Here is a 26,189-nt window from a genome sequence, read left to right on the forward strand (position 1 = left end):
TTTAGACGAATAAAATCAGTACGTATCGTAAGGACGTATCGCGTAACTATCGTACAGGTACTGCCAGAATGTGATTTCGTAGTTCTTGGGAGCGTCACTCTTCACTTCGAGGTCCTTCCCGATATACAAATACTGGAAAGAATCCGGTTGAACTGTGGGCCAGGTCACATTTTGTAACACCTCGTCTTTCTCCGGTGTCGGATTACTGGAAAAGTTCCAAATTAAGCCATAGTATTATACAAGATCTCCGAATCCAAATACTTTCTAGCCGGTATCTCGCGCACCCTGTATGATAGACAAAAAAGGAAAATTCAAAAATTGTGGCCCTCGAGGTAACCTGAAAAACCACTCAAACCAAACGGCACCGTTTGTCACGGGTTTTCAGTTACGGAGAATATTTTATTTTCAAGAATGACAAGTTTCAGTTGTTCGCTCATAACAATGACACCCTGTACAGTTTTGGGTCGACCGGATATTTGGGTTATTACCTCAAATCTCACGCGTCTGCTGGGTTAAAAATTCTATCAACTGTTCGAATGTTATAAACCTCCAAAAGCTGCCCGAAGGCCCTTTACGGAGACTCAGAGAACAGAGAACAGAAAAAAAGAGCTGGGTAGTTTTACGTGAAATCAAACATGCCGTTAAACAAATTTTCAGACACTTCGTCTTCTATAACTTTCCCAATAGAGCTCACTTCCACCTTGGGAATTAGTATACAGGGCCAGATCAAAAAGTTATCACACCCTATAGCCTTTAATGCACTTTTCCTCAGAAACGAGCAAACAAATGACAGTTTTCCAAAACAAATGCTTGCTTTTATGGAAGACTGTGGATAACAATAATAAACAATTGAAAGTTGGATGTTGCTAGCAAAGAATTGGATACCTTTTGAAGTTTTCAGTACAACGCTTGGCATGGGAAAAGGATAACTTTCAACTTCTTGTTTAATACATTAAAAATGGAGACTTTCGGCGTAAGTTATGAACTCACAGGTATTTTCCAAAGTTAGTCCACAGGGTTATCATTCTGCGTTGAACGTTCTGATCGTCTACTGGGAAATATGTCAAGTTGGTGTTATCGGTGATGTTTTCGTTGTAGTATCTACTGAAGAGGTAGTACAGCTCCTCGCTGTGGGTGACGTTAGCTGATCCTGTAAAATTGAGGTTACTTTTTGACCAGGACAGCGGTGAAACATCTTACCAGGCAGCGTTTGCGAGGGATTATTGCCCATGATTCCGACATAAGCGAATTCGTAAAAGTACGTTGGAGTATAAGTCGACTGCAATTCCGCTTGCTTCACGATGGCCTTGTCGAAGTCGTTTCCGCTGTGGAACTGCGGGAAAAATAAAAAGAATAAGGAATGTGTTTCCCACTGTGGAAAAGGGAACTGGAACTCACGCTGGATTAGAGCAACATTAAGGACTGTAGATTGGGCTATTATGAAGATACAAGTGTAGAATTTTTGGTGCATGAAAGGATCGAAGATGAGAACTTTTTGGACGAGCGTACGTGTCTTAAGAACCTAATGGTAACTTAAACAAAAAGAAAATAACATTTCATTCAGATGGCACGCTATTTGAAACATTACTAATTAAGGATAAAAAAAATATCTAGTCTGCCTCAATCTTCATCGTCCTGGCTTTTGCTCCCATTTGTGGAAGTTAGGTATTAAAGGGATAGACCCTCAAATGTTGTAGTAATAATGCTTTTTTGTTTATTTAGGTGATAATCTTATTAAATTACAACAAAAAAAGACAGTAAATCTAAACAATAAATTCATAGCTGTATATAATTACATTTTTATTCTAACTGTCTAAATCTAGTTCTGCTTCTATATCAGAGTCGCCATTGAGGTTAATTATAATAGGATTTATGTTGTTTTGTGTAGAAATGTAAGAGCCATCAATTTTTATAATGTGTGTTAATTACATTTTTTACCAAATTTATAACACTGGGTCTTTCTGCTCTGACCTTTAGTTTTACTTGGTTCCGCTAACACTCTATAGGGTTAAACATGCAATGATATGGAGGAAGACTTAAAACACTATGCCCAGCTTATTCAGTTAAATTACATCACATTTTTTTAATTGCATTTGAACTTAAGACTTCCTAAAGCCTGTATAGAGGACAATTCCCTAGAAGAGAGAATCACACGAGAGACAATCCATAAAGCCTCCCTCCACCCCAAGTTTAATGGCATCCATTTGAAAACTGCCCTGGCCCATCCTATACCTAAAATACTTTAAAAAACTTGTTCTGCACAGCCTCAATTCGTTATGAATTTCATAAAAAGACTGTTTATCCATACTCCAAGATGGATCGGACATATGAACTGTAACACCAGACCCAAGATGCGGTTATCCTTGCTAATGGCATCCTCAAAGTGCCTCTCAAAACGCTCCTCCGCAATGATATCGAAATCCTTTATTATTTGCACTCTATTCAATACACACCCTTCACATGAGAGATGCGCAATCAACAGCGAATTAATGTCCCTTTGTAGCACTTCACAATCATCAACTGATTGTATACAGCGGTATATTTTTAAATCATCTGCAAAAGGTGAATAGTCTCACTTCAAATGATGATTTATGTCATTCACCAAAAGAAGAAACAAAAAGGGATACAAATGACATTAGTGTAAAGGTAAAGGTTTCAAATTTAACTTACAGCACTCGAACATTAATAGAGAATTAGACTGAAGTAAAATTACCCTGTAATGATTGTTAATTATTCATTGAAGTGAAAGGAATTAAGCAGGATACTATCAGTTTTCCCTGTAAAGGGTTTTAATCTAGAAGCCATATATTTTGCCAGTGAATGTTGTCGAAGAACCAATGCCGGGGGATTTTGTAATAGACGATTTAGCATTCCATCTATAGTGATAAGACTTTAATACAGACTGGTTAGGTGTTTCGTTGCGGTACTTAGAGACATACCATACCTGGATTCCTCTTAACGTGTCGTTCTCAAATCCCACATCCCCTCCGTAAAAGTTTATCAATTCGTATCCGACCGCCCTCAGATCGTCCTGGTTTGAGATGTGCATGTCGAATGGTACCAGGTACGTCGGGTGTTGGTCGTAATCCCGGAATAGATCTGATAGATATTCTGAACGGGGAGACGAAGGGGATGAAAGTCAGCATATTCTTACGGATGCCAGCTTACCGTTGCCTATATTCATTAAAGATTCTTCCGCCACCAGTCCCATCAGGATGGGTACTCTGTTAAATCTGCCGTTTTCGAACGATTCGTACATCAGTTCCGTGAGAAAGGCACCTTCGTGGTCGGCTTCCACCACCGGAGCGTAGAAGAAGCCCTTGGAAATTTCCACATTGCCTGAGTTGCCCTGAAAGTACAGACGCAAGAGTAGGGGAAGTGTGCAACTGGAATTGAAAGGTTTGAAACGTCCATGAAAGCAAATAAAAAGTAAACTAAATTTTAAAAGCGTCCGCGAGAACAGGTGTGTGAGAAAACTGCAAACGTTGTGGGGCTGTGTCTCAAAAAAAGTTTGAATTTTATTACATGCATGTATTTGGGTTATTGAGAGTGGAGAACTCTATTTTGTTGCATTTTTTTCCACTAAAAAGAAAATATACAGGGTGTCGACACCAAGTTCATTTTTTAGATATAATAATTAATACGTACACCGTGTGCCAAATAAAACGATCCATTATACTATCTGGACACCCAGAGGAGATACGAAAAAAAGTTCCGTACATTAGTTTCTTTGACCCTCCTGAAGATTTAAGATATTATAATTTTGTTCATATAGGGTGTCCCAAAAGTGGCATGCATCAACTTTGTTATTTTAAATGGAACACCCGATATATACTGACATTTTTGGACACCTGGGTTAAAATAAAGGTCACTCTCTTAAGAAATTCCTTATTGCTAACAATACAGGGTGTCCATTAATTCTACAAGAATTTATCCGGGTGTTGTCTTGAACCTTGAATATCTCAAAAAGTAAGAAATATTTCAATATAAGATAAATTACAAACTTAATCAGTAGCGTCACCACACAATTTTATATGGATCAATCAAAATATAAAAAAAACACATAACCTCAATTTATGCCTAAACTACGCAAAATTTGAATAGGAATTTCTTAAGTAACCTTTATTAACAAATAAAATATCAAAGTGGATGTCGGAGGGGACACTTTTGGGAAACGCTGTATCAACAAAATTATAATATTTTAAGCCTTCAGTGGATTCCAAGAAACTTTTATTTGGCACATGGTGTCCATATCTCTAAGAATTATTTCCAATTGTGCGACGTAGTTCTTTAGTCACGCGTATTTTTCTAAATGACGAAATATGAAATAAAAAATGCATGTCCGTATGTAACAAAAATTAACTTCCGAACAGTCTTTCTCGAATTAGTGACAAATCTAGTGTGTTAATATCAGTGCCTTACCAATGTAATCGACAGTGCAGCCGATGCCTCATCGATCTTACTGGCATCTACATCTTTCAGGAACGTCAATAAATCACTCGAGTTTCGATTGGTCTCGAACCTGGGATCAATCAATGCCGCAGTCTCGTAGGATATCTCCACTTGTGACCTCTGATATGCCCAGGGACACAGAGCGGAGCCGCTGTCCAAGATAGCCGCTCTGTACAACCCTACGAAATTAGACCGTCATTGAAAAAACTTTTTTGAAAAGTATGACACAAAACCTGCTGACGTGGGACTCAGCAGTTGGTAAGACACTGATGCGGCCCCTGCGCTCTGTCCAAAAATGGTTACTTTGTCGGGATCGCCTCCGAAATACGCGATATTCTCCTGCACCCACTTCAAAGCCATGACCTGATCTTTCAGGCCTAGGTTTCCGGGGATAACCAAATCTCCAGTGGATAGGAACCCTAGAATGCAGGAATTGAGTGGAAAGTCTATAGAAAGAGGTGAATTAACAACCAAACGGTCCCAGACGGTAGTTAATGGAGACAAGAATGACGTCATAGTTCATGAAGAAGTCAGGACCGGTGCCCCCATCATCGATCAGGCCTGATCCTATTACGAAACCCCCGCCGTGAATATAAATCATAACCGGAAGATCTGGCTCGTTGCTCGAAGCTATATCCTAAAGAACCATTAAGCATTGGCCATAAACCATGACAACTTCAGCCGATTTGATTTGCGATGGCACGAACGTGCCTCAGTGTTTTATAATACGACCAAAAATATGTTGCATTTATCTGTCAAAAAGGTAAAAGATTCAACAACTTTTGGAAATATTAAAAATTAAACATTTTAATGAAGACTACAAAATCGATTCGATAGCACAACAAAGCGGACATGAAATCCTGAGATTACCCCGGTATCATTGGATATTTGACCCTACAGAGATGATTTGGCTCAGTTGAAAGCTCATGTAAGAAATAATACTGCACCAAAATTTAGTGATAGTACCATAAACGTAATTCGGAAAGAAGTAGCTAAAATATCAGTACAAAGCTGGTCTAACTGAGAAAAAAGGGAGTTGATCATACAACTAGGTGACGACAGTAGCGATAGTGATGATTTTTAAAGTGACTGTTACTTTATTATTATTAGATTTAATATTTTGTATATTAATAATGTATATTAATAATTTTTACGAGTTTTTTTATGTAGATGTTTCAAGAATTTCTCTGGAATGGTTACGGGTAAGGGTCTTCTCGGCAGGGTGTTCTAGAAGTGGCTGCGGTAGGCAAAATTAATCACGGGGTCGGTTGGAAAAGCAATATATTTTTGCTCGAAGTATACCTGCTCCTACCCACCTACCTGCCAGTGTTCTACCTTTGTCTACGGTTTCATGCAATCGATACAGATAGATTGTTTTCTCGACAAAACAGTCTTTAATTATTATGGACAATGGACGATATCATCCTAGATTTAGTGAAAGTGTACCAAATGCAAAATTGTCAAAAATTACAAAACAAACTTACCGTATACCACAGACAAACTGATCGCTGAAATAGCTCACCAAGATTTAAGATTGCCTCCTTACCATTGTATGATGTGGGCTCAGTGCGAAATATTTTTTAATAAAAATATTGTAAGTGATGTCAGGCACCATGAAACTGCAGCAGTATCTGTTTGAAAGGCAGCTCTCCAAAGAAAAATGGGTCAGTTGTATAACAGAAAATATAATAAAAAATACTGGGAAATGAGAATAAACTTGATATAACGAAGGATCATTTTCTGGAAGTAGCAGTTCCACTTTTGGCTCTGATGATGAAAACGTTTAAACGTAAATACAAACTAACTATGGTTTAGTTGTATATGTAATCTTGAATGATATATTTTGTGGTATTGATTAATTTTTATTGCATGGCATGCAAATTATTATAATTTTTTTACCTACTTATCATATCATTAAGAAAGACCCTGATCTATTATTAAAGCTCGCCTAACGATATACCGTTTTGACAACCTTTAATGGTTTTTAGTATTTAAGGTGTTAGAGGACAAGAACTGTGCACTGTTGTGTTTTAAGACTAAGGAATTTTCTTTGATTAAACATATTAGGTGTTTTTTATAAATCTTCCTAAAACAGTTACTACCTAAAGTAGCTCGATTTAGATAGATTAGATAGGTTGATCTTTTAAATTAAATACACACGTGCAAGTTTAAACTTATTTCCAATTTAATGGTTTAACATAATGACTCTAAAATGGTTTCCTAGAAAAACAATACAAAATCTCTGTAGATAATTGACTTATAATGGATGTTTACTCAGTCTGCTATTGGTTAATTTGTGGGGGTTTGTAAAATCGGAATAGTGAGACGGTTGATAGTGATGATTGTTCTACGAAGAAATGGTTTTTATTACCAAAAAATCGATAAGAGACAAGTTTTGATGGATGTGGTCAAGCTGGAAATGGATTCAAAGATGCCCGTCCTCTCAGTTTAAGAAGAAACAACAGTAAAAAATTCAGTTTTGGGGCAACAGAATTAATTAGAAGTGAAGTAGAAAAAATATCTGCCTCTATTTGGAAAAAATGTGTAGAACATGTATTCGAAGAGGAAAATGTTTATTGAAGTCGACTAGTAACAGAATTAATTATTAATGTGGGGGGGACATTGTTTTATAGCTAAATTTACTCCTTCATTCGTATTTATAATAAACATGGACTAATAATAATGAAACTCGTAAAAACGGTATATTGTTGGGCGAACTATACATAGAAAGATGAACAATCTACTCCATTCTGTCTGGCATTTAATGAAAACTACGCCATCACAAATCGTACCGACTATAGTTAGTTACCTTGGGTGTAAAGACGTTAAGAAACAAGCAGTCTTCGTTTTCCGTTGGTTTATTGAACTGGACTTGATAGCAGATATTCCTTTCTTCGGTGGCATTGTAGACGTCAGTCCAAGGTTCTAGCGGCAGAGGCGGCTGAAATACGCAACTTCTATATTTATTACTTTCGCAAAATCGATGAAATCGTCAAAAACAAATTGTCTGTCCTCTGTTTCCGACTGCACTCCATATAGAAGCGAGCAACTGTAGTTGATGGCACCTTTTTTTTAAACAAACAAACAATTTACAGGGTGCGTCGGTAATTTGCAAAAATCCAAAATCTGCGTTCTTCTTTAAAACAAAATGGGCCATAACTGGATAATAGGCGCTTCAAATTTGCAGCTATCGACTTGATATTTGGCAGGGAAGTAGAAGCCCGTGCCAACATCAAAAATTTTGGAAGTTTCTACTGGAAAAATTCATTCACCAGAAGAAAAAACATGGGAGATCCAGGACTATGGCTTCTACTTCGGGCATTTTTTGGATTATGTACAGGGTGTGGCGATTATTTTGAAAAAATCCAAACGATCCCGAAAATTTACGTTTTTTTGGGTAAAATATTAGCAATAAACAGAGGAAACTCGGATAATTTGGTTTAAACAGTATCGTCAACTGTGTCGAGAGCTAAAATTTTCGTATTTATAGATTCCGTCTATCATAGATAATTTAATTTAATTTTATAATTTATTTATTGACGTTAACAACACTACGGTTTTACACAAGTCAGCAAAAACATTAAGCAAAATCTATATATATATATATATATATATATATATATATATATATATATATATATATATATATATATATATATATATATATATATATATATATATATATATATATATATATATATATATATATATATATATATATATATATATATATATATATATGTATATATATATATATATATATATATATATATATATATATATATATATATATATATAATATATGTATAATTATAAAGGCACCGCGACATAACACAAAAAACGCCCACCATTATTAAAATTGGTAAAAAAGTCATCAAATAGGCCCCATCCAATCTTAATAGAGAATTGTCTCTCCCACAGTTCTATGCCGCTAGAGGCAATAGATTGAATTTCTAGTATTTGCAATTCTTGAGTAGTTAATCAACATATCATTTCTGGCAAACATTAATATCAAGGGGATATTAATCCTGGTTGCTTTTAGTATACTTTAATGCCGAATAAATGGAACAGTTAATATTTGGAGATCTTTAAACTTTGCTCTTACGTCATCCCTAAATTTCAACTGCGTCAGCGCCCTGTTGGCTCGCCTCCAGGAAAACACTCTTTCGGTATGTGAGGATCGACCCCAAACCAGGAGAGCTTCTCACAAAGACCAATAATATGCTGCTCGAACGTCAATTTCTGATCAAGCAGAACCCCAAGACAGTTCACATGTAATGGATTGCGTAAACAAAATATAATTTGTTGTGTTTTTCATTCATTGAGGTTAAGTTTGTTAGCATGAAACCAATCACTAGCTCCAGACTGTGCCCCCTCCATCATGTGCACCAAGTAGTAGTATCACCAAGGTAGTATCATCAGCGAACAATGTACAAACTACGTCAGCAACATACTCAGGGAGATCGTTTATATAGATCAAGAATAGAAGAGGGACCATAATGGATCCTTGGGGTACCCCATGATTGACAATTCTAATTTGTGATGATTTTCCATTCAGGACCACGATCTGGCTCCTGTTGAAAAAACAACTTTGAAGCAATCCAACCGATGAGGGATCCACACCATACCACTGCAATTTACTCAGAAGAACAGGATGCCGGACACAGTCAAACGCTTTCGAAAGATCACTTAGGACTGTGCCGGAGTACTCTGTGCTTTCAAAAGCTGCGTAAACCTGATCAAGAACTCTACTAATCGCTCCACAAGTCGATTTACCACGTCTAAACCCAAACTGGGCCGGAAAACTGTAATCATTCTGGACAACTTCAAGGAGTTGGGAAAAATACCCTTGGATATACACCTATTCGTCAGCTTAGTCAATTATGAAGTCTTTAATGTATTGGATAATATTGATATACATTAGAATTCCTCTTAATAGCAAAAATTTTTATTTTTAGCAAAGTTTGCTGTGACTTTAAGACGCGAAAGAGACTTTATACAGGGTGCGTGCACAATAAAATCAAAGTTTCATAGTTTTCCTCCGAAACAATGAGCTCTTCGAAAACAAGTAGCAGCGAAGCAATATTATAGCACTTACTTTAAACCTCAATGGCCCAACTGGAGGTTGAGCGTAACGGAGGGCTAGAAACTCGTGGAAAGTCGTTCCAGCTCTCGTAACCTTCGTTATACCCTCGACTTTTCCGTTCGGAAGCTCGATGATAATACCATCGGCGTGCTGCAGATATGAAATAGATTTTAAGTGTGAGTTTCATGCACCCTCGAGGTGGTTTTTACTTGATGAAAATCCATTTATCAAAATAAATAAGAACTAAAAGTTCAGATTTTCACGAAATTATATATTTTTAGATCACAATTGTTTCGACAACATCGTATCAAATGTAATATTTACCAACTACCTGCTACTATATATACCGAAAAATGACCATAAAACCTTAATTAATGTTGTGAGAATTTAAGTTCAATAAAGGAGAGGTATTTAAATCTAACTGATCGTTATGCAATACATTCAATTCAATTCAATTAAAAATCCCATCTACTGTTTAAAACTTAAAGCCACACTGCACTGGACTATAAAAAACAATGTACACCTTGATACCGATAAATGTTTTGTGCTTAGTTTTAGTAGCAAGTAAAATTTGAATATAAAATGCAAAGTAATTCTGTTTCATACTACACAAATTTTCAGTAAGTCTGCTCCAGTTGATGCAGTGAAATTATTATTATGATTTTTATTATTATTAAATGTTTTTTATGCTTAGCTTTAGTGGAAAGAAGAAGGAAATAGAATTTGTATATGACATATTATACTACGTTATACTACGTTTTAGGCTACACATATTTTGATTACAGTCTCTTGCTTCAGTTGTTTTAGATACTTATGCTTTTTTTTTTCCCGTAGCGTCACAACCCTTCGTGGGTCTTAGCTGCATCTACGACTCGTCTCCATCTGTCCCTGTCCAACACAACCTCCTTCCAGTTCCGTACTCCCAAGATTTTTACATCCTCTTCGATATTGTCCCTCCATCTGAGCCTTGGTCTTCCTAAGGGTCTCTTTCCTGCTGGGTTTTCTTCTTTACAAGACGTTCATTCGGCGATCTCTGCACGTGTCCAGCCCACCTGAGCCTTTGTGCTTTTATTTCGTTTACTAAACTCGGTCTTTTGTACATGTCGTTAAGCTCCGCATTCGTTCTTATTCGATATTGACCCGTTCTCTCATCTATTGTTGGTCCAAAGATTTTCCGCAACATCCTTCGTTCAAAGCGTCTTAACACTAGTTCGTTCTGCTTTGTCATTGTCCATGTTTCCGAGCCATACATTACGATTGGCTTGATTACTGCCGAATATATCCGTAGTTTTGAGTTCCTAGATATCAGTCGGGACTTAAACAGGTTCTGCAAGGCGAAAAAACATTTATTGCCCTTTTGTATTCTTGCTTTTATTTCGCTGGTGATATCGTTATCCGAAGTTATAACTGCTCCTAGGTACTGAAATTGGTTTACGCATTCAAAATTGTGGGTGTCCATGGTTATGTTCTGTCCTATTCTGCCCCTTCCTGCTCTCCGTCCGGCCCACATATATTTGGTCTTGTCCTCGTTGATCATGAGTCCTACCTTCTTGGTCTCCTTCTCTATATTCATGAACAATTCTTTTGTTTTAATCGTACTGCTTCCTACCGTATCAATGTCATCGGCATATGCCAAAATCAATTCTGGGCCCTTATTTGTAAATATTTCCAAGCCAATATTCGCTTCTTTGATGGCCATGTCCAGCACTATGTTGAAAAGCAATGGTGAAAGTCCATCGCCCTGTTTTAGGCCATTGTTAATGGAGAAAGCCTCGGTGTTGTTCTTTCCTACCCTAACTTTGGCTTTAGAGTTTTCTATGCATATCTTGGTTAGCCTTATGATCTTTTTTGGTACCCCTATGCCTTCCAACGCTTGCCAGACACTTTCCCTGGTGATGCTATCATATGCTTGGCGGAAATCTACGAACAGTTGGTGAACCTCTCTGTTAAACTCCCAGCTTTTCTCTAGGAGCTGTCTTATGGTGAATATTTGATCTGTTGTTGATCTCTTGGGTCGAAACCCGCATTGGTAGTCCCCTAAGTTGTCTTCTGCGTATGGGGATATGCGTCCTCTTAGTACATTTGACAGAACCTTGTATGTTATATTTAGCAGGGTTATTCCTCTATAGTTTTTACAAGCCATCTGGTCTGCTTTCTTATGAATGGGGACGATGGTACCCTCCTTCCACTCCTTTGGTAGGGCTTCTGTTTTCCATATGTTTTTCAACAGCTCTAGTATGGCAGTATCTAGATGTTCCCCTCCATATTTTATGCATTCCGCCGTAATGGAGTCCTCACCCGGGGCCTTGTTATTCTTTAATTGGTTTATTGCCCTTTTAATCTCCTCTAGCGTGGGTTCTGGCACATGCTCCTCCGCACTTTGGTATACCTTCTTCGTGTTTCCAGTTACTGTATCTATGTTTAACAGGTTTTCAAAGAATTGTTTCCATGCTTGCATTACTTCTTTTATATCCGTTATGAGCTCGTTGATTTCATTTCTTAAAATGTTAAAATAAATAAATTAAAATACTTGCCCAAAAGTAAAAACACGAACAAAACAAAAGACACACGTAGATACGTCGGAGCAATGCCATTTCTGGAGAGCTTTGCTCGATAGAAAATTAGACTCGATACTACAATTTAAGTGCCCTTAATCTCCTTATATAATGTGAGTTTTAATGTTAATGTTAGGTTGTTATCAATTCATTAATATAGATTAAAATTTTGTTGTCCGTACTATATCACTCTGTACCTTACACTCGATAAATTTCCTAACCGAGCCCAAGCTATCTCCAATATTATTATTAGAGTTGCCGATAAAACTGACACTTTTATATCATGAATTGCGAAAAAAATCGGCAACTAGCAAAGGAATTAACAGAGTTCTTGGCCCAATATGACGTGAAACAAATCAAATTAACGTATAGCTATAGAATCTTTTTCGCCGAAGGGACCTAAGGAGTAAAAAGACGAGATAAAAAAGAGTATGCAAAAAAAGATAGCGAAGTGTAGAAGATTTGCCAAGAAATATCATTTTGGAGATATCTGCGTAAGTTATCCGCCCTTATTAAACAAAGTTATCCCAGGGGGACTAAATCCCGATATTTTACAAGTTGCAAAACTAGCACTCGTTTTATAAAAAGTTGGTAATGTTGGAGATCCAAAATTATAGACTTGCATCGCTCACTTCGCAAAGGTTTTTGCTGCTTCCATAAAGGCTTACTTCAGATCGTGAAAGTAAAAACTTAATTAAAAACGTGCATAATGGATGTCGATGGAAAATGTATGCTCAAAAGGCACTGGACCAAGCTGCCTGTCACATTCATGAAGCAATTAATAATACATCCGAAATCTTTGGACTTTTCTGCGATATGTCGAAGTCTTTATAAAAATGTTTACAGGAATATTTAAAATTCTCTTAACCTCTTTTGTCCCAGGTATTTGACGCAAAAGGAATTAGAGGCGGCTATGGAGGAGATCGTGATGGCCGAGGACAATAACAATGATAGTCGTAAGTATTATTTGCATTTACTTATTCTTATGTATTGTAGCATAACGATAACATAAATCTACAAGAGTTTGGGGAATCAACTGATATAGTTTGTTCTTCAACGGTCCTGTAATCCATCAACTACTGAATCTGAATGGGACCCGTCAGATGAATGAAACCCCGGAATTCAAAAGAAGACGTATGCTTCCTGCAAACGACTGCTTGATTTTATTTTAAATCTTACGTTGCTTTGGGACTTTTAAAAACTGATAGATCAAGTGCGTTATGAGAATCAATGTCACCTCATGACTGTTCATGCTAATAAAGCCCGAAGGAGATGTAGAACCTGCCACAGCCACACAATTTACTTTTGTAATAAGTGTAATGGTGCGCTCACGCACCATAAAATATCATGCGTTTTTTTTTTTGTATCAAATCAGGTTCTATTTGGAAAACAATCTACTTTTAGTTGTTTTCTGTCGAATTTGAACTTTCTTTTGTATATTTATGAATAAATTATATGTTACATCTTATGTGCCCCAAAACATTATTTAATATTTTTGTATTTTTTTGTATGTTTCGAGTTTTTATTTTTTTCTACACATGTGATGTATTCTTAAGTACAACAAAATAAATAAGGTCAGAGCAAAAAAGGTCGTATAAAAAAGATGGGTGGGTGAAAAAAAAATTAATAAAGGTTCCAATTAAATTTTAACTGATGGAACTAAAACTGTAAAAAATAAAACTCTACAAAAAAGTATAAAAATAGCTAGGGAATTGCATTTTTTGCCTAATATATAGATTTGTCAAGGATATTAAAGAATAGATGATCTACTAATATTGATTATGATGTATTCATTAATTGATAAATTTAATTTCATCTGATTAATTTTATTATATTAATTAATTTTGTTCGATTAAATGGGAAAAATATTACCGATAAGAATCAAATACCTGAAAGGTTTAAATCCTATTTCGTCGAATGCTAGTTCCGGGAATCCTAAAAGAAATCCAATGGACAAAAAGACGAGAGAAAATTAGGATTTTCTTTTCCAAATTGGAGCTCTTGATGAGAACTGCAGTGCTATTTAAACCCGTTAGCCCTATTTTGTTATGAATTTTCAGTTACGGCTGATAATCTACTCCCGAAAAGAACAATTTTGAGGCTCTATTAGATTTTTGTATATAACTGAAACACCCTGTATATCATAAAAAAAATCTTACCGTTTAAATGATTTTATTTTTTGAGCAAGTTTCCTATCCTATTTCGAAGGATAAAGCAATATTTTCATAGTATGGTAAACATTTTTTGGGCAAAAATGTTGAAGCTGAAGTTGACTGGGAATGAAACAATAGCTAATAAAATTCTATTTATTTGTTTTTTTATTAAAACGTATCCAGCGGTTTGACCGCGTATTGGTCGAAAATGTTTTGCCAAAAAACGTAAGAATCGCTCTTCGGATAACCCGACGTCATCACCAGATCCTTTCCGATATTCAGGAATTTAAACTGAGTTGGATCGACGGCCGCCCACTTAACGTTTTGAAGCACTTCGTCATTTCCGGGAGTCGGATTTCTGAAAATATATGCAAATACTATATTAATAAATCCACATTTCAACTTGCTGACGTTTCGCCGATAATCTTGTTGGCCTCTTAACTGAAACTGGCTCTCATTTTAGTCTGTACCTACTGGCTCCTGGTTGAGATTGTTAGATTGCATATAGATTTCTATAGATTCTCGGATTTTTCGTTCCAAGAAGAAGAATTTTATCGAAAACGATTTCGTGATTGTGTTCGGCAACTATTGATGAGTTGATTTGTAGTAGTCTTAAAACTCTTTCATGTTTTTTGAGTCTGGTTGATATTTATCGCCTGGTATGCGTGGAATGCTGTAAATTCCTACTATCCCAAAAGGACAAGAGTTAAATCTGGGTTTGACGTTATATTTCTTAAGAAGTTGTGACATGTGATGACAACAGCCAACAGTAACAGTATTTTAGGACTGCTTTCGGCCTCATTGCTATTGGAAGGTTGTGGTGAAGTGTATTTAGTGATGGAACGCTTAATATTTCCAATGTGCAAATTATTAGACAGAAGAGCAGATGTAAAATGTTTAAATTGTGGAACAAGTGAATTGATAACCCAAGGTTGACCAAGGCTACGTCTATGTTTATGATGAGAATATCTAAGAATGGGAGATTATTTGTTATGTTAGGGCGTATAGTTCTCTTCTTAATAGGCCCCGATAATCATTTACGGTTTACGGCCTGACATAGATGCAGTTCCAGTATCACGATGAAACTTTGTCTTCTTTTAAATATATATCTTAGTAAGCTGCGAAAAAAAAAATTAAACAAGATGTGTGCGCAAATTGATTATAGAGCAGTCATAAAGTTTTTGACAAAAGAAGGGTTAGCACCTAAGCCAAAGCTCTCCTTCGTATTCTGTAGTGAAAGAATGGGCAAAACGTTCTCGAGTGGGGCAGGAGTCCCTCGAAGATGATTCAAGAACTGGTCGACCAGTGGAGGTTATAACGGAAGATATTGTTGCGATTGTCTAAAAGGTGCTATTGAGTGATCGACGTTTAAAGGTCAAGGAAATCTCAGAAATTACTAAGCTTTCTGATACAAGTGTTCGTCGAGTCCTGCATGATCATCATTCGGCTAATCAAAAACTACGCCGTGTCGAGTGTGCGTGTGGGTCGGAACCGGAGCCTGTGATAGAAACTATTGTGACGGGAGATGAAACTATCGAAAAAGAATCAATGGTGTGGCGTCGTAAGGGTGAAGCACCTCCAAGAAAATTCAGAGTCTGTCAGTCAACAAAAAAGGTGATGGCCACGATCTTTTGGGATTGTGAAGGAATTCTTTTGAGAGGCTGTTTTAGCTCATTTTGCCGACAAACCAAAAGAATATTTTTTTAAAGGGATTGAGTTGTTAATAAAAAGATGTAGTAAGTGTATTGAAGTTAAGGGGGATTATTTAGAAAAATAATAAAAAATTGTTACTCCACTTTGTTTCTTTCATATTCAGGCCGGGAAATCTTGACGCTGCCCTCGTATATGACGCGGAACTTAAGCGTTAAGCGTTCGAAAATAGAGTAATTTCAACGAAAGAAGGCTTACTTTTGTCACGTGTAAAGGTAGAATAGCAACGCTTACAAATATTTAACGAAGTTGGACCACAGCGTCATGAAGTAGTAGTGGACGTTCCTGTCCTCTTGCGGAAAATAAGTCAGGTCCGTATTGTCCGGAATTTCCGTACTGTACCACTTGCTGAACATGTAGTTGAGTTCCTCAGCGTGCGTCACATTTCCAGTACCTGAGCGCAGGTCGAGGGTGAAAAAACGATTTTGGAGAGACGAAATTATCTACCTGCCAGTTTATCGTTGTTATTGCCCATCGGACCGCTGTAGGTGAACTCGTAGAAGTAAACAGGGACGTACTGAGACTGCAGCTCGGCTTGTTTGATCGAGGCCTTATCAAAATCGTGCGCGGAATGAAACTGCAATTTATTTCTTTGTTTTTTTTAACACAGACCGGGCAACGGAATGTTGAAAACGCGGGGATCGACATTCGTTAAGTAGCGATAGACAAAATTGGTACCTCAGATTTTAAACAAATATTTCAGATATATTCTGTCATATATATGTCATGCCGAAACTCTTTATATTCTTTCATAATTAAAAAAACTATTAAAGTAAATAAAAAATTAGAAATGCTCTTAAAATTTTCAAAAAGTTTTAGTGTTATATGTATATATATATATATATATATATATATATATATATATATATATATATATATATATATATATATATATATATATATATATATATATATATATATATATATATATATATAGCAAATAAAGTTTGTTTTTTAATTATACAAATTTCAACGACAATGATAAAAAAGACTAAATATTATTAAATCTTTAAACAATAGCACAATTAAATCTATAAGTGTAAAATAAATACTAATTGTTCCGAAATATTTCAATAAATTGTACCATTTAAAAAATCGTTTTTTTTTTATTGATTCCAAGCCATAAAATTTCAGATTCTCGAATGTAGAAAGAAATAAAATGCCTTAAATAAAAAAAAATCACAAGGACCATATTTAATAACAGAAATTCAGGACTTTTTAGCGTCCGTTTTCACATATTTTCAATTAAATGAAAATAAAAATATAAAAATAAACCACTGGGAAAACTATATTTTTCTTTCGCTGTCACCAAATTCAAGAGTATACGGGAAATTGGGTCTAAAGGCATTTTTCCACTTTTTTCTCAACTGCATTGAAACATCATTGAAATTGATATGGTTAGGTTCTAAGTACTCCTTATTCTTTAGAAAACCGTTAATAGTATTTGTCTCTTTTTGTTAAATAGTTCCAAAATATAATTTAATACATTTTTGAAAGATTTTAAATGTGTTCTTAAGCGTTACACATAGTTACACATAGAGACTCAATACCAGCAGAGTCTAGGCCACTAGGAAAGCCCTTTAAAATATGGAAAGAGCTGACAGTCCACATACGACTGCAGGAGGCCGAAGGTCTAATATAAGAAGAAGAAAAAGAAGAAGAAACATATGCAATATCTCAAGAATTTAATTGACAGGATTAGTAATGTTGGCAACACCAACATCAACCGTTATGTCGCTCGAGCTGTACAAAACAATCTTACGTGAATGCCAAGAGCCAAATTATCCTTGAACGTGTCGTTGCCTGCGTAGAAATCTTTAATCAAATGCCCAACCGTATTTTCGGTCGCATAATCCAAATGCAGATCGTGCGGTGTCAAGATTCTCGGCAGATCGTCGTAATCTTGAAATATTTCGTATAGACGATCTGAAAATAATATAAAAAATGGTACACAGTTATTCCTTTTTTTTAACGGAACAGCATTGAATTCAAAAGAATACGACACATTTTGTGTATCTACAAAATAAACAAATGAAAATTCTCCCTAAAACCCTTACATTTCATTCATTTACCCTGCCACAGCTGCATTATTTGTATAATATACAAAGTCGACATAACAATACAACAATACAAACAAACCTATATAACATACAAAAATTTTCAAACACAGACAAGTTTCTTTAAATTATATTCTGAAACAAGCAAATCTCGAGTGTAAATCTTTCTTTAATTGTTTTTTTAATTTCGACTTTCTCTGTATTTATGCATGTATTGTATTTTGTATCTCTACAAAATAAACAAATGAAAATTCTCCCTAAAACTTTCAAGTTTTGCGGGATCACATGTCATAAATTTACCCTGCCACAGATGCATTATTTGTATAAAATACAAAGTCTACATAACAATACAACAATACAAACAGACCTATATAACATAAAAATTTTCAAACAGAAATGTTTCTTTAAATTTTATATTGAAACAAGCAAATCTTAGGTGTAATTTTTTTTTTATTTTTATATTTTTTTGACATTATCTCCTTTTTTATATTTATGCATGTATTGTATTTGTATGTCTACATAATATAAAATACATACAAATGTTACTTTAAATTTGATTTTTTCTCTGATTATTTTTTTTTCTTTTGGACATTCTCTCCTTTTTTAGTATTTGTGTATATATTGCATTTTGTATCTCTACAAAATAAATAAATGAACTGGAATAATGTCTCTTTAATTACCTTCTCAAACATTTGTTTTACTGGATTTTTCTTTTTTTTTCGTTCCTGATATATTTTTTTAGTTTTCTATAATTTATGTAATATTTATATGTTATATATTCATATTAAGTTATTTTGAAGAAATAAAGGCCAACAATTTTCTCTCATTAATCGGGGATTATTTGTACTCCAACATAATTTTGTTTCTTTACCTTACAATTTAAACAAAACGTGGCTTTATAACTGACGATGAAACACAAATGAAAAAAGCTTAGTTCAGATTTTCTTACAATATTAAAAAATATGACAACTTCACAAGATGCACTTCCAATTAAATATTCAACCTTGTGTTGTCTACCTATAGATTTTGATTTAATAAATAACAAACTTCTTCTTAAGCTGTCTTTTTTTCTCCATATCCAATAAAAATTAAAGTTTCTCCAAGTTTCATTTACTGCCCGAAATTTAACAACTTTGCTGGTACTTACCGGTTTGTTTCAAAATTAAATTTCCACCTTTTAGGCTTCTGAATTATGCATGAAATTTGACACTGGACTTAAAAAAAATGGTATTCGATCTAAAGCAAAGGTTCTTGGTATCCACTTTTTGACGCTGCGTTTACTCCTGCGCAAGCAACAATGATGACGGACGAGTGCAGACATTTTTTTGGCTGTGTGTTTTTAGTTCTACGTACCTCCGTTTTCCAACAATCCCAAAGATTCGTCGGAATTGATGCCTATTATGACCGGAACCTTATTGAAATTGCCGCTTTCGAACAACTCGTACATTCTGCCGGATAGAAACGCGTCAGGGTGTTCAATTTCGATGACAGGCGCGTAAAAGAACCCTTTGGAAATTTGAACGTTCGCTGACGTTTCCTAAGGAAAGACAATGTTAATGTAACGCAGTTTCTAGACTAATAAAAAATAAATTTCTTAAGCACACACACACACACACACACACGGAGGCCCATTTAAAATATGGAACTTAGTTGGTAGCGAAACACAAACTCCTTGTAAATAGAGAAATACAATACTATTTTATTTTTGTAGCCTAGCGTTAATTAATTTTGATAACATTTTAATTGGCTGACAAAAATAGGAAATTTTTATATAATTTCAAAGAGTGCCATGACTGACAAATAAAAATATGTTTGTGTTTGACGTATTTGTAAACAACGTCAGAGAAGGATGCAGTTCTCATTGGATTTTTTAAATAGAAATGATGAGAATAGTAATTTTTTGAAAAACATTTTATGGACTGATGAAAGTTCGTTCACTACAAGAAAGGGTTGTAATCCTAGACAAATATACGAAACAAAAACCCAGGGGTACCGATCAATTAATGTATGGTTTGGTGTAATAACTGAGCATATTTTAGGATATTTATAGATCAAAACATAACTGGAGATCATTACTTGCAACTCTTAGAGCACCAACTAAAACAATATATAGAAATATATCAGCGCTTTTTATATGGCAACACAATGTTGTGCAAGTTAAAAATTGTCTTAACATGGATATCCCACGAGTTGAATAGGGAACGGCGAAACTATTAATTGGCCAGACACATAAAACATCAATCAATCAATATAGAAACGTTAGTAAATGCATTATACATTTTACAATTAGAGTGTATGAGAGATGTGTTCAGGAAAATGGTGGTATTTAGAATAGTTAAAGATTTTTTTACTTTAGTTATGTCTCTTCATTTTTTATGTTTTTGTTCTACTTCATTTATAAATAACTATTGTTGTTGCAGTCAGTCAGTTCTTTCAAAACTGACTGAGGAATACCTGTATCTTCATATACTCTAGTAATAAATTTTCCTATTTTTGCCGATTTGTCAAAAACGAATGGACTAAAGTATCAAGCGTGTTACGTCTTTGTAATCGGAATAAGATATTCTATTAAACACACATATAATATACAGGGTGTTCCATTTATTTATTTGTAGTGTTTTGTTCTATATCTCAAAACATAGACAGTAAGTGGCACGCCACTGATATCCTTAAAGAAAATACGAGGCGTACCCATGGCAAGTTTAAAAGAACAACGTGCAGTTGTGAAATTTTGTTTCCTGCTCGGTAAAAGTGCTGCTGCAACTGTTTCAATGTTAAAAACAGCTTATAAAGACGATGCGATGGGAAAAACTCAAGTGTACCAGTGGTTTGTTCGCTTCAAAAATGGCGACGAGTCAATTGATGATCGACCTCGTTCTGGACGTCCATCAACTGCTCGAATCGATGAAAATATTGACAAGATTCGAGAGTTTGTGCTCACAGACCGTCGACAGACAATTGAACAATTATCAAAGATTAATGGGTTGTCTTGGAGCAGCGAATTTTAACCGAAGATTTGAGAATGAAAAGAGTTGCTGCCAAGTTTGTTGCTCGTGTTCTGACTGACATGCAAAAAGAATATCGAATTGAAACATGTCGTGCTTTGAATCAACAGCTTGAGACGGATCCAGATTTTCTTTCAAAGATCGTTACTGGTGACGAGTCATGGTGCTATGGTTACGGTCCAGAAACGAAGCAACAGTCCAGTCAATGAAAGACGTCACTGTCTCCCCGTCCAAAAAAATGTCATCAGGTCAAATCAAACATCAAGACGATGCTGATTTGCTTTTTCGACATCAACGACGTATTTCGTGCAGAGTTCGTTCCACCAGGTGAGACCGTTAATCAATCTTTTTATCTGGAAGTTTTAAGAAGACGGTATTCGACAAAAAAGACCCGATTTGTGGCGGACAGGGGACTGGTTCTTTCACCACGGTAATGCACCTGCACACACAGCTATTTCTGTTAAGCAGTTTTTGGCTAAAAATGGCATGGTGCCTCTACCCCATGCACCTTACTCGCCTGATCTCGCTCCGTGTGACTTCTTCTTATTTCCACGTATGAAAAGGGACATGAAAGGACAGCGATTCGACAACATTGAAGAGGTCAAGAAAAAAACGAGGGATGAGCTGTCGGCTATAGCCAAAGATGAATATAAAAAATGTATTAGTTGTAATGGAGAGTATTTTGAATGGGATAAGGTCGTTCTGTGATTTTCAAAACAACATATAGTTAATTAAAAATGATTCCGGTTTTTTTTGGGTACCCCTCGTAATGACATTTGCATTGATTTATGATCAGATTTGATATCTTAATTTTCTTTTAGTCCGTCGCCTGGTTTTCACTTAAAAGTAAAAAATAATTTTTATTTCAAGAGAAATTAGTGGCGTATCATCCACGTACTCCCCGCACTGGTGTATTTTAAAAAAAATGTGGTACACTAAATATTGCCTACATAGTACGCGTGTGCCAAATGCCATTAAAATTTCTGAAGTGGTATTACAGATATTAAAAAAATATATTTTATTTTCGAAAAATCGAAAAAAGAATGGTTTGTTAATTTAAACCATTTTTCTGTTTGATTCATTTATATATATTTTAAATAGGCCTGTGGTATAGGTAAAAAATTATAGGATTTTTGAAAACCTGCTTTAATAATAAAGAATAGAAAGATAACATTAATTAATTCATATATATTTGAATTTTTTGTTCAATTAGTATATTTTAAAAAATTTTCCACTCCTTAGTCATAAGGCTCATTGAGAAGAAAACTGTGACTGGAAAAGTAGCGAAATTGCGATTTTCTATTGATTTTTTTCCCAAAATACTTTGCTTTTTACTTTTACTTGACTGTTTTTTTTTATTATAAAGAATTGTAGTTATGAAGAGTTAGAGGCACTTGAAAAACAACAAAACGCATATGTGTTCTGTAATATTTAATATACATATTTTAACATCTAATGAGGAAGATTTTATCTAAATATTTAAGAACTACACTTAATTTTTCAAACAATCGGTCATTTTCTATTGAATTTTTGAGTATGCTAATACGCATCTCTTACTTTAGCTCGTATTTTCACCCTTTCTTCAAGAGGGGCATCTTCCCCATAAAAAGTTTCCCTAGCAGCTTAACTGAATATAGGGCTTGTTGAATGGTTGGTGGGAGTCCCAGATTAACTTCTTCATCTTCTTCTTCCTCTTGGTGCTCTTCCTCGCCCTTTCTTGCTTGTTGTAATATGGCTTCCTCTGTCAAATCTGCCGTTGTAGGCAAATCCTGATCTATCTTGCAACTCCTCACTTGTAAACGTAATTGTTGTTTGAATCTGCTTTATCCACTCGCATTGTAGCTGATCATCTTCCATAAGTTCTGCATGATGATAATAGTGCTGCCACCTCTTTCCAAGCTTCACTAATAAAGTTGACTGCATCCAGCATGGAAAATTTGTCTTCGGATCCGATCATTTCCATTAAAATGTCCCGTATCAACTCTAAAGACTTTTCGTTGCGCTCTGGCCCATCGGCTGTCATACACTCGTTGCTTTGGCTGGAAGAAGTGTCAACTCAATATTCCGTAGATTTGGAATATGGGGATGTGCAGGGCAGTTATCTAAGAGAAGTAATATTTTCCTCAACTTTATTTCTGCATCCCACATCAATATCTCCACTCCAAAACTAACCAAATCTTCAGATTTTGGCTTTCTAAGTTTTTTACCAGACCTGCCGCGTCAGTCTGCATGATTTTTTTCTTTGCACTTCCAAATCTTGGATACAGTCGACGTCGTAAGTCCTTATCGACGTCCCACGTCACTTTTCTTTTCTCACCGTTCAATCTCCCGAATTAAAGCAACTTTATTCATCTAGAGACACAATTTTTTGCTTACTCGCCATGCTCGCCGTATTCACTAAGTCAGATGAGAACTGATTGAAACAATAGTGTGCTTTTACATATACCGATAAAGGCATTAACATAATCGCAAGAAAAACACTTAGGACGGCCAGGTTCTCGGTAATTAGATTATTGGGGTAAGGATTTCTGAAAAGGTAAGTCGGCCTACATTCCTTACTTTGTTACCTGATGTGCCCTTTTTTCTTTCGGTGTAGAGTGAGAAATTCGTTATACAGAGTGGATTAATACAACAAATTTTGTTCGTAATACGGAGTTTTACATTATACGGATTTTCGCTATAGGAAGTTTTCACCCACTTACTAAAATTTGGGACAAAACGTAAGACGCTTGATCGATATCAGTCGCCGAAACGTTCTTCATGAACGCCAGCAAATCAGTAGAGTTCCTATTCGTCTCGAACTGTAGATCTATGCGGGCGGCGGTCAAAAACGACAAATCGACTTGATCCCGCTGGTAAGCCCAGGGATCCAGTGCGGTGCCGCTTTCCAATATCGCCCCCCTGAACAAACCCTGCGACTGAGGGCTGAGTAAGTGATAAGACACCGCGGCTGAACCAGCGCTCTGCCCGAATATGGTTACTTTATCCTTATCGCCGCCGAAGTAGCCAATGTTGGATTGGACCCACTTCAAAGCAAGTACCTGGTCCTTCAGTCCTAAATTTCCCGGTATCACTTCGTCACCAGAGGAAAGAAAACCTGAAAGGAGGTTTTTGTAAGGAGTGGTGATTTTGGGCTGGGTTTCATGGACTTACCGAACGGCCCTAACCTATAGTTGAAAGCGACCAAGATGACATTGGAGTCCATGAAGAAATTAGGACCGACTCCACCTTCGATGATGTAACCGGCTCCGCTGATGAAGCCGCCACCGTGGATGAACACCAGCACCGGTATGTCGGCTTCGACATTTGCCTGAAGGTCCTGACAACGCAGGGTAACAAAATTTTGTGTTACCAGTTGAAGTTACCAGCCGACGGCAAGAAAACTCTCGGAGGTTTTGGTAATAACGTATATTTTCAATTTACAATTTAATTATTTAAGCTCGTTTGTTCTATTCAGTATGTTATGAGTGTTAATATTATTAAAAAAATAAAATTTTATTATTAATAGCTATAATAAAATGACATAAATGATAATGAAATTTGTTTTATAATAATATTTTGTGTTATTATTTTAAATTATCACTGATAAAAGCTTCAATGCAGTTCGAGACGCCGGGCAGCGCGGCGCTTCCACGGCGCTCGGCGCCCGGCGCGCCGTCATAAATAAATTCATTTTGTTTAAATGACGAACAGTGAAATTTCCTTCCGGAATCTTAAACTTAAAAGCACGTGACCGATAAAAGAAAACATGATCTTTTTTACCAAGCAATCAGTTAAATTTTCATTTGACCATGGATGCTGAAAATTTCAGAAATTTATCTCTTACAGGTCGACCTCACAGGGTAAGAGACAGATTAGCATAGGTCCGATCACAGAAAAGATTATTATTATTATTATTATTATTATTATCTACAGCACCAATAAAGTTATCAAATTATTAAGTAGTAAAAATAAGTATGTGACGTATTTAATAAGAGTAGGTTAGGTCTTTCAGAAAAAATAATAACATACATGGGGTGTCATTTAAGGAAATCGATTTTTTTTTTATTTAAAATGATCCAAATATAATCGTTTATTTTGATCACGATATAGCATCTAATTGAAATGACGCGTCATATATTTTTATGTCACCTTCGGCTAACGTTGATACCAAACAAATGTGAAAACTAGTATTTTTTTAGAAAAATCTAAATATTGAAAAAAAAATGTTTTTAAATGCTGAGTTGACAAGCATCGCATCGCAGCTGATAACCATTAAAACCTTTTCAAGTAGTTATGGGTTAAATTGGTTTGTTTTGCTTGGCAGTTTTTCAGTAAAAAAAATTGCACTCCACAACAATCTTGAGTATTTCATATTAGATAAACTTTACAATAAACGACATAACATAGTCGGAATTGGACAGTCACTGATTCCCCAACACGTATATATGTAAATATTTTTAACGAATGGTTTGCCCTTAAAACCGCCTATAGCAAACACAAACTGAAAGAAACATCTGAAATACCCAAAACAGCAAATTCCATCCCAACAGTTTTTAACCAATCAAAACGTGTTTCTCGACAGATCACCATGGCAACGGGTCAATTTCAGTTGCGTTGCTATGGAAATCGGTCAAAAGCAGTGTGATAAACTTTTAACCGAATAAAACTTAACCTTTGGTGTGAAAACGTTGATGAACAAGCAATCTTCGTTCTCCTTTTCGCTGTCCTGATTCACTTGGTAACACGTGTGCTTTTCCGCTGTTGCGTCGTAGACACCATTCCATTGTTTTACCGGTCGCGCGAGCTGGGAATTATGATAACAACTTGTATGGTTTTTTTTTTATAATTTTCGCAAGCATTTTACCTCGAAACGCAACTCCTCTATCGGCGGTTCGGCATACCTCATAGCCAGGAAGGAGCTGAACGTTGTTCCAGCTCTACTGGTGCTTGTAGTCCCTTCCACTTTGCCATCCGGAAGGTCTATCACTATCCCAGTGATCAACTTTTTTTTTTTGGTAGAAATAGAAAATTAAAGAGCAGCAATTTTTCTTTTAATGTCACTTACGCATATTTGGTGCATCAGAACTGTCACACACAGCAGTTTAAGAGTCCCCATTTCCACAAAATATGCTAAAAGTAACTATCCAATTCGAATTGTGTTACGTCGCTTATTGTAAAATTTATCTGAT

At 35.7% G+C, this 26,189-nt stretch overlaps 1 protein-coding gene across 1 annotated transcript; it reads right to left on the reverse strand.

Annotated features, from left to right (window-relative positions):
* Positions 1 to 26,189, reverse strand: LOC132705150 (uncharacterized). Its single transcript, XM_060675584.1, has 21 exons — positions 26,066 to 26,189; positions 25,865 to 26,002; positions 25,673 to 25,804; positions 24,172 to 24,337; positions 23,721 to 24,115; positions 19,367 to 19,550; positions 17,719 to 17,882; positions 16,404 to 16,533; positions 16,191 to 16,350; positions 14,422 to 14,604; positions 12,073 to 12,160; positions 9,551 to 9,688; positions 7,262 to 7,393; positions 4,924 to 5,089; positions 4,686 to 4,871; positions 4,423 to 4,631; positions 3,169 to 3,349; positions 2,945 to 3,111; positions 1,201 to 1,333; positions 991 to 1,150; positions 1 to 205 (listed from the first exon to the last, which is right to left on the reverse strand). Exons 1-21 carry the CDS (start codon positions 26,114 to 26,116, stop codon positions 16 to 18), a joined length of 3,453 nt encoding a protein of 1,150 aa, XP_060531567.1. The 5' UTR covers positions 26,117 to 26,189; the 3' UTR covers positions 1 to 15.

This window comes from Cylas formicarius, unplaced genomic scaffold, assembly GCF_029955315.1.
Source record: "Cylas formicarius isolate icCylForm1 unplaced genomic scaffold, icCylForm1.1 PGA_scaffold_7__23_contigs__length_41026272, whole genome shotgun sequence".
In the NCBI taxonomy this organism is placed as follows: Eukaryota; Metazoa; Arthropoda; class Insecta; order Coleoptera; family Brentidae; genus Cylas; species Cylas formicarius.